The 10,632-nt window shown below is 34.6% G+C and overlaps 1 protein-coding gene across 1 annotated transcript; it reads left to right on the top strand.

Moving 5' to 3' along the window:
* The first annotated feature begins 3,525 nt into the window (after positions 1 to 3,525).
* Positions 3,526 to 3,999, top strand: LOC127740580 (uncharacterized mitochondrial protein AtMg00860-like). Its single transcript, XM_052251656.1, has 2 exons — positions 3,526 to 3,532; positions 3,611 to 3,999. The coding sequence occupies exons 1-2, from the start codon at positions 3,526 to 3,528 to the stop codon at positions 3,997 to 3,999; spliced, it is 396 nt and encodes a 131-aa protein (XP_052107616.1).
* The last annotated feature ends 6,633 nt before the right edge of the window (positions 4,000 to 10,632 follow it).

Raw genomic sequence — 10,632 nt, 5'->3', positions numbered from 1 at the left:
AAAGTAACCACAAATATAAAATATATATTAAAATATAAAATATATATTAAATATAAATTATATAACATATATATACAATATTAATCAATTCAACTTTAAATAGACTAATAAACTAACTATTAGACCATCTCAACTTTATTATTACTACTCGGTGTTAATCACGCTTAAGCCTCGAATTAGATTCACTTAATCAGAAGAAGATGACAGTAAAAAGTGTCAAAGCTAAGTAACACGTCTCGTCTCATCTCATATTTTATCTAAAATAAAGAAAAAGTGAAAAACATGAGCTGCTTTATGTGTACATGGTGATAATGATATATATGTCTAAGGACAACGATATTTATCTGAATTTGTCATTTATCATGTTCGAAATTATTAATATTGTTTCTTTTTCATTTTTTTTTGTTAAAAAATTATAGTGCAAGCATGACATCAACCAGAAAAGTGTGTGAATTACTGAAGAAAACTCAGTAAATAACAGATGCTTCAAATTTTTTTTTTCTGAAAATTAGATAGATCAATGGACCAATGGGTGTCGTAATTTAAAAGTCTAAAAATTTATTAACTAAAATTTAATTAAAATTGAATCGAGTATAATAAAATAATAAATTTTATAATATATTTTTAAAAATTATATTTTTATAAAAATTAATTTTAATTGATTTTCTAGTAAAAGATTATGGTTTGGACATTTGGTAGAAAAAAGATTAGTAAAATATTCAGTTTGAAAACTAAATAAGATGTAAAGTAAACAAATGATAAAAAATAGAAAAAGATTTAATAAGACATCGTATATATGAGTTAGTAAAAAATCTAAAGAAGATCAACGTCTAAATAATCTGATTAAAGACTAGTACATGATAGAATTAATGTTGTCATCTAATTTATATAACTGACTCCATCTAATAGAATAAGATGATAAAACGATGTTATTATTGTTCTAATAAAAGATTAGATTAGTTTAACTGATTCACCATTTTTTTTTTATCAATTTTACCGATTATTAATCTAATTTTTTGTAACTGGTTTTTTATTCTGAATAGAACCATCGGATGACTAATTTCTAATTAAACTAATTGAATTTGCGGTTTTATTAAACTGAAAAAAAAAAGTATGTAATCAAGAGGGGAAGATTTTTAATCTCAATATTAAATTATATGTCCTTGTTATATAAATAGTATTAATTCATATGGTTATAGAAATTCATACCCTTAATAAATTTCTCTTTTGTCTTTTAAAAAAGTTGAAATAGGAAAAAGAGAAAATCTAAAAGATCAGCACTTTTATTAAAATTTAGTCGCATTTAATTAATAAAAGAAAAGTGAGTAATCTCACACGATTAAAAATATCAATAATAATTAATTAATTATTACAAATCACAAAATTTACTAGTCGTTAATTTTCTAACATTTCTCTAGTAAAAATATTTTTTTATAGTGAAAACTTAGGTAAAGTCAACTTTACGTGAAGTTGATACCTGAAAGCCATTAGATAATTTGATTAATTTGACTAAATTTTTATCTAACGGCTCTGACAATACGAACTTCATCCTCTCTCTCCCCCCATTAACGGCTACATCAATGAAAGGAAATTGAATTGAAGAATCATTTTGCCATGCAATATAAATGTAAGGGCAATAGTCTCGTTGACAAAATTAAAGCAGTTGAAAATCAGGCATGAAGGTACATGGTTGTCTCCATTCAAAGAAAGAAGCTAATTAAGGTCGGAAAGCATCATGAGAACCCATGTTAATATAAAGAAGAATATATAATAGTAGAAAAGAAATAAATGCCACAACCTAACAAGATTAAAATTGATCTATAGATCAACAAAAGAAGACAATAATAACGCTATACTATTAGCAAATATCTCACCAAAAGTGAAACTTTGATAGGCAATGATATAACGATTTAGGAGGACAAAATCAGATATTACATAAATAAGAATGGATACTTCCATGTATACGTGAATACGATTATGTTGGTGTGGCTTGTTGGCTAAAATATCTCGTTGATAACATGAAACACAGGAATTGACAAAAATACACATGAAAAATTTTTAAAATTATAAAAGTACGAATAAATAATTATTTCTAATAATAAAAGATTCAAGCGTTAATAAATCTACTTATGAAAAAATAAAATTACCGTTATATCCATGAATGATAAATTCTAGTTAATAAAATTAACCAAAATTTAAAAAATTATTCAAAATTTTTAAATTATCTTTTTTAACATTTTACCATCACTTCCATGACTCTATCCAATTCCATAGCCTTTCTTCTTCTTCTTCTCCTTCCACCGCCACTGTGACACCTACTCCTCCTTCACCTCAGTTTGTTCCTCCCCAATTCCGTTCTTTTACTCCCAATTCTCTCCATATTTTTCACCTTCTTCACCAACTTTATATTAGTGGGAAGGACTCAAATTAGACACCATTCGAGACTACGAAGTGCACAGAAACCACTCAAGTACTTGTAACGAATAGGAAGAAGCCAGAACATGCTGAGGTTAACTAGGCTATCTATGCAGAAAATAGTAATAACAATCATGCCTTAGAGCTACATATGTTGGAGGAGGAATTAGTTACAAGCAGTGGACAGGTGGCAAGCATAGGAGTAAATCAAGACCCAAGAAGTGCAAGAATGAGAACTACTAATAGGCGGTTAGAAGAATACGTTCGTTAGTATGATGTGGTAATTCTCACTCCTTTCTATTATTTTCTCTAGCCTTTCTATTCTCTCTCCTTCTCTTCCATTCTTTCTGTCATGAAAATTCTTCTCTGATCTCACCTTTCCAAAATTCTGCACAGGTCTTTGAATGAGGAGCGTGGATTGTCTCTAATGTCGTTCCTTCACAATTTTTCTTCTCTTCTTTATTATACTGATTCTGTTCTTGTTATACTGTTACATTGAGATTTGAGTCCCCTATAGTGTGTTATACTTGCTACTACTATTCCCTTCAATAAAATTCATATTACATCCTTCCATTTGGTGCTCTCAACAAAATCGGAATAATAGTCACCCACCGACCCAGATTGTTGCAACTTGAAGAGAAGCTCCCGTGGCGATTCATAGAGAGACAGACCAAATTCAATTTCTATTACCCGCTTCAATTGATCCCACGAACGAAATTGAGCAGCGCACTGAGACATTTGAAACCAAGGAACTGCTGGTCCCGTCATATGGATCCCAGCTATACCGAGCTTCTCCTCCTCAGGCACCTGAAAAAAATCGAAGTATTAGTCCATCGAAAAGATCCAGCGAAGCAAGAGCCCATTTTCATCACCAATTTTATTGGTTAAGAAAAAGGATGGCACATGGAGGATTTGTACTGATTATAGAACTTTCAATAATATCACCATCAAGGATAGCTTCTCAATTTCCATAGTTGATGAACTCTTAGATGAGCTTTTTGGTGCGATAGTGTTCTCAAAATTAGATTTACACTCAGGTTACCACCAGATATTGGTTAGGCCGAAGGATCGTTTCAAGACTGCTTTTCAGATGCATCAAGGGTTGTACAAATGGTTGGTGATGCCATTCGGCTTAACCAATGCCCCCAACGACATTTCAATGTTTGATGAATGATGTGTTTCATCCATTCTTAAGGCGGTTCGTTGCTGGTATTTTTTGACGACATTCTCATCTATAGCCCGACGTGGGAACATCATTTACACCACCTCGAATTAGTTTTAAAGCTATTGCAGCAGGAACAGCTTTATGCCAAGCTTTCGAAGTGCTCCTTCGGCTCGGCAGAGATAGATTATCTTGGCCATACTATATCTGGTAATGGGGTTCATATGGAAGATGCAAAGCTGCAAGTAGTTATGGAGTGGAAACAACCTCAAAACCTTAATCAGCTATGGGATTTTTTAGGTTTGTCGGGTTATTATCGACGCTTCATCAAAGGTTATGCCTCTATTGCTACCCCGCTAACCAATCTGCTCAAGAAGGATGCATTCGACTGCAAAGATGAGGCTGAATCTGCCTTTCTTTAACTCATGATGGCCATTTCTTCACGTCCTGTTATGGCTCTTCCTAATTTTGAGTTGCCCTTTAAGTTAGAGACAGATGCTTCAGGGTTGGACATTGGGGCTGTATTGGCTCAAGAGAAGCACCCTATTACTTATTTTTCAAAAAAATTATCTCCCTCTATGCAGCAGCAGTTAGCTTACATCCGTGAATTCTACGGGATTACGGAGGCAGTTGCCAAGTTCCGCCATTATTTACTGGGTAAGAGGTTCATCATACACACTGACCACCAGAGCTTAAAGACCCTCTTAGAACAGAATCTGCACACCCTAGAACAGCATAAGTGGCTGCATAAGCTTTTGGGGTTTGACTTTGCGATACAATATAAGCCGAGTAAGGAGAATCTTGCGGCCGATGCATTATCACGTTCCTTCTTTGTGGCTTGGTCCACTCCAAAATCTGAATGGCTACACATTCTAAAGGAAGAGATTGATAAGGATACATTCCTTCACGATATTATCCTTCAGTGCCGTCACAACATGGTAGCTGATAAGAATTATTTATATCGCAATGGCATCTTCTCTAGCGGAACAGAGTAGTGGTACCCCAGAATAGCAAGCTCATTGACCTCATCATGAAGGAATACCATGATAGCGATGTAGGTGGTCATGCGAGTATTGCCAAGACCGTGGAGTGTATTTGTTCTACTTTTTACTGGCCGAATATGCAGTGACAAATAAGAGGCTATGTTCTCTCTTGTGACACTTGTCAAAAGGCAAAGATAGAATCCAAGTTACCCGCTGGGCTGGTGCAACCTCTTCCCATCCCCTCTCGAGTTTGGGAGGACATATGCATGGATTTCATTGTGGCCTTGCCACCGGTTAATGACTTTTCGGTGATCTTGGTTGTTATTAATCGTCTCACCAAATTTGCTCATTTCATTCCACTCAAGCCTGACTTTAGTAGTAAGATTGTTGTTGAGACTTTTGTTAAGCATGTTGTGAAGCTTCATGAATTTCGTAAATCATTTGTATCAGATAGGGATAAGGTTTTTGTAAGCAAATTCTGGCAGCAGCTTTTTGAGATGCAGGGCACTACGTTGGCCATGAGTTCTGCCTACCACCCTCAAATGGACGGTCAGAGTGAAGCGCTGAATAAGACTCTGGAAATGTATCTTCGTTGCTTTTGCTTTGATGCTCCTAGGAAGTGGCTCGAGATGCTTCCATGGGCGCAACTTTGGTATAACACTTCATGGCACCAGAGTATTAAGATGTCTCCTTTTAAGGCCTTATATGGTAGGAACCGCCGTCCTTGGTGAAGTATTTATGAAAAAGTAATAAGAATTCAAAATGAAAAAGGTCGTCTTATTCAAAACCCCAATTATGAAATCCCTTCTCGCCCACTTCACACCTCGGAACGCACCTGCGCTCAAAATAGAAAGATATTTCTATTATCTTTCTATTTTGAGATCCTCTATAAAGATTCTCTTCTCAAATTGAATACTATTCAATACTATTCTATTTATTTATTCTATTTATACGACTAATTTCTACGATTAATCCTTTTATATTATAAGTATTAATATAGAAGTATTAATAGCATAGAATTGAACCACCCTTTTTCCATAGAGTTTTTCCTCTATTACCATTAAAATACAATAGATGAATAGTCATTCGAAGAAAAATCATTAAACATAAATATAGAATATTCAAAATATTCTATCACATTTTTTACTAATATATATAAATCCAATCATAATTCTGCCCAGATGATGAACCGTCTCTTCAAGACATGCTGCTAGCACGGGATCAGATATTAGAGCAGCTAAAGTGTAACATAGCTCGCTCCCAACAATTTATGAAACACTTTGCAGACAAGCAGCAACGTTTGGTTGAATTTGAGGAAGGTGATTTCGTGTTGGTGAAGCTTCAACCTTATAGACAACATTCAGTTGCTTTGAGGAAGCATAAAAAATTGGCGATGCACTATTTCGGGCCATTTACGATCTATCGAAGCTTAGTGCGGTGGTTTATAAATTGGCACTGCCTCCTGAAGCCAAGATTCATAATGTGTTTCACATATCAGCTTTAAAGAAGTTTAGGGGTGAGAAGGTTGACCATTATCTCCCCCTTCCTCTATGCACAACAGAGTTGGGACCTTTCTCGGAACCGCAAGAGATTCTGGGTACGAGAACAGTCATCAAAGATGGTAAATAGATTCTTCAACTGTGGGTCAAATGGGGTCTGGGGCCGAGTGCCGACACGTCGTGGGAGAGTGTTAATGATCTGCGCCATACTTATCCTGATTTCAACCTTGAGGACAAGGTTGTTGTTGATGAGCGGGGTAATGTAATGAATAGGAAGAAGTCAGAGTATGCTGAGGTTAACCAGGCTACCTATGCAGAAAATAGTAATAACAATCATGCCTTAGAGCCACATATGTTGGAGGAGGAATTAGTTACAAGCCAAGGACCGGTGGCAAGCATAGGGGTAAATCAAGGCCCAAAAAGAAGTGTAAGAATGAGAACTACTAATAGGCGGTTAGAGGAATACGTTCGTTACCGTGATGTGGTAATTGTCACTCCTTTCTATTATTTTCTCTAGCCTTTCTATTCTCTCTCCTTCTCTTCCTTTCTTTCTGTCATGAAAATTCTTTTCTGATCTCACCTTTTCCAAAATTCTGCACAGGTCTTTGAATGAGGAGCGTGGATTGTCTCTAATGTCGTTCCTTTACAATTTTTCTTCTCTTCTTTATTATATTGATTCTGTTCTTGTTATACTGTTACATTGAGGCTTGAGTCCCCCATAGTGTGTTATACCTGCTATTGCTATTCCCTTCAATAAAATTCATATTACACCCTTCCAGTACTTCAACCATGTCAAACTTGTGTATAACATCGTCAGCTGTTAGCTCATTCCATTCAGGAGACCAACTCCTATAGAGGGACCAAACAACCCCTTTCTTGGAATATATACAGATGTAACCATGAATACATTTTCTTTATCTAACCTTATAAAAAAATTGATGTTGTTATAGATTTTATGTCTGCCTCTTCTAATCCCCACAAGTTTTTGAAAAACCTGAAGCAATCCAATTCAGGGGGTAGTTCACCATTGTTGTTTGAGTTAAGCCAAGAGATAATGTGAATCTTCGCATAATACCATGACATACATCCTATAATTATTGTATGTCATACAGAGCCCATACTTGATTTTCATCAAAAGATCCGATCCTTCGGTTCAATCCTTGTCAAAATCAAGAAAATTATTAGTTGACGAAGAATATGAAGAATGAGGAGAGAATTGGGAATAAGGGTGCGAGATTGGGGAGTAACGGATTGAGGTGAGGGGGAGTGGGTGTCACAGTGGCGGTGAAAGAAAAAGAAAAAAGGTTGTGGGATTGAATGAGGTGATTGTGAAATGTTAGAAAAGGTAATTTGAGAATTTTAAACAGTTTTTTAAGTTTTGGTTAGTTTTGTCAACTGGAATCTATCTTTCATGGATATATCGTTAATTTTATTTTTTCATGGATAGATTTGTCAACCTTTAAATCTTTTGTAGTTAGAAATAGTTATTTACTCTAAAAGTATATATAATAAAATCAAAATGGTTGAGTTCTGTTTTCATTTAGTTTAATGTATATGTAATATAGAATATGATTACTTGGTACTCTTTATTATTTATTTTGAATAAATGAGGTAAAAACTAATAAATTTAATTTTTAAAAATAAAAAAATAATATGAAAGATTTGGGTGTCTTATTCTAAAGTATAAGTCTCAAAAAATAAATTAAAAAAATTTTAAAGGAGGTGATGCATCGTTGTCCATCAGTATCATCGTCCTCCTTCATCCTTCTATCAAAGCAAGCGTCGTTTGGATTCAGCGTTAGTCAACATCTTACTAAATGTGGTCCATAAAGCGTTTTCGTTGACATGTGGTCTCAAATGAAGTAAGCTCTCACTCTCATTTTCTTCATTTATATTGCCAAAGAATGAATTATTTGTTGTATTGAATTAGTTTGTTGTTCGTAATAATAGTAAAATGTTTGAATTTATTTTTTATTTATTTTTAATCTGAAATGGATTGGTACATTAGAGATTTTTATTAGATTTTTAACTACATTTGCAAAAAGTAAAAACTCACCTCACTTTTCTGTAACATGATATGAGTGAATTGAAAAGATCTGAATTTGAATCTGATTTATTTTGGGTTTGAAAACTGAGATTGATAGGGTTAATATAGATACTTTAAATATGTTTTTCATGAAAGGTTTATTTTTGGACTTAGGTTACAAGAAATTTGATGCAATATACTAGTTAGACATGAGAATTTAGAGATTAATGGTGGTGGTTTGACCATGATTAGGAGAGACAACACTGTAGTTAGGATGTATAATTGGGTACTTAAGCATGATAGAAGAATGCATGTTTACTTTAATCATCATGTTAATAATCCTATTGAGTTTGTTGACTTGAAAATGGAAAAGAAGAATAGTAGAGCCCTATTGATCATTTTTATCTCCACCGTGTTGATCAATCTTTGTCCTATCATTAGACTCGATGCGGCCTCTTGCTTTAGTGTTAACCACAACCACTTAACTAGACTTGCATAAACCTAGATAATGCAAATAGTATACCTGTCGTGCATTTTGAGATAGAATAAAAAGTTCGTAGTGCCTATATTTTCTGGTTACATTAACTTCAATGATATCATAGTCTTTATGACTTTGTGTTCCTTGTCACACGATGTTAGATCATACCATTCACATTTAAACATGCATACCTTGTATGTAGTATGACATAAATACTATAATTAAATTATGTTGTGCAACACACCAAACTAATCAAAATGATCACTGTTTGAATCCCATGAACCTAAATTCTGATGTTATCTGTTTTCTTTCTAATCGACCACTGTAAAGAATAGAACTGATATTTATTAACATTGTATATTAGGTAGCTAGTGCCCTTATTCATTGGACCCCAACTAAGTGCAATTAGTTTCTCATATACTATGTTGGTTAGATGCACGCTGACGTATTCTCTGAACCAATGTAAAAAAATTGTTCAATGAGGTATCAAGATTTGCCTCTTGGAGTAACCTATATGATAAATAGGGTAAAAAAGTTTTGATTAGATTAAGAAGTTAGTATCAGGTTATAAGGTGTCATCACTATAGGACAACAAGAGTACGTATTACCGAAATTGGAATTCAGTGCGAACCCGTAAGAGCACAAAGCTAGTCTAACATTTCTAAGGTCGCTCGCAAATGTAGGATAGACCCGATCAAAATGCTTCCAAGCTTCTCCATGTGACAGATGCATCATGATTCCATCATCTCTCATATTGTTACTATGTCAGATCATGTGAGGGACTGAACTCATCAATGCATATGATTATTTCAGTCTAGGGATTAAGGGCAAGTAGTGCATCCGTTTCATTAGAACTCTCTTTAACCGATGTTTACCAAAATTTTCTCTCTTGACCTGAAACCATAGTGATCTACAAAATCTGCATTCAGTTAGGTCTGCATCCCTCTTGTAATACAGCATATAAGCATTCAAACAACAATAAATTTTTATTGAATTTAGACCCAGTTTTAAAACTAACTTCTTTGCTTCGTAGTTCGGGGGATGCCAATGGTCCCAATAGGTACCAGTTTGTTTCGAAGGGTGGCCCGATTTGACTCCGACTTAATACTCATCATTCTAACACATGCAGACAACTTCAAATGTACGCTCCCCTCGAACAAAGGTTTTGCAGTAGATTCTAATAGATGATAAAATCTCTTTGTCTTTGCGTTAGGCTCTTGTTCAGCCTTTTCTAATTCTGTAACACCTATTGCATCAAACACAAACTCGTTGTATCTCTCTTGGTTATCCTCCCAAGTCATTTCTTCCATGTTTAGTTCTCTCACCACCCGAATCCTTGTTGATCGACCATCAGAACTATTTAAATTCGAGGCATACCGATTAATTTTCTACTCGTCCACTTCTCCATGATCCGTCCATATCCAATACCCATTCTTAAACCCATTACAGTAGAGGTGAAGTATACTGCAGGTTCTAACCACTTAGTCAGCCGACACTTATGATACGAACACCTAGATACCTCTTCAGATCTAAACGGTTCCATGCTGAAGACATGCGCAACAAACGCATCAACCCCCCTCAAAGAATTCAGATTTTAAAGCCTTTCGCTCCCCTGTTATCCCTATCATACATCCATAGGCGATGACTTGGAATCATATTGCAACATACACCCTAGAATTCAACCAACAACACAACTTATTAAAATTTTTAGAAAATTTGGCAGAGTGTACCCTACAATTAGAATCTCCCGCCAAATACACTTATCATTTTCTGACAAACCAAACATATTTTAAATAATTTAAACAATAATTCTGTAGAACTTCTCTTTAATTTAGAGACATCCATCAAATAAATATAACAGTTTTCACAGAGAAAACAACTGCAGGTATAAATTATAACATACACGCATTCAATAAAACATCAAATCCTAACCATTCTAGTGTGCAACCCCTTATAACTCCACAATTTTTCAGCAAACAAGGGTTTCGAGAAGGCCCTACTATGTGACCTTCTCCCACTTCCGTCCTAAAACTCTATCCTAGGAAAAGTAAGTCCAACATAAAATTTAA

Source organism: Arachis duranensis, chromosome 7, assembly GCF_000817695.3.
Source record: "Arachis duranensis cultivar V14167 chromosome 7, aradu.V14167.gnm2.J7QH, whole genome shotgun sequence".
Classification (NCBI taxonomy): Eukaryota; Viridiplantae; Streptophyta; class Magnoliopsida; order Fabales; family Fabaceae; genus Arachis; species Arachis duranensis.
The sequence above is the reverse complement of the archived record's forward strand: the minus strand, read 5'-3'. Positions and strand labels throughout refer to the sequence as shown.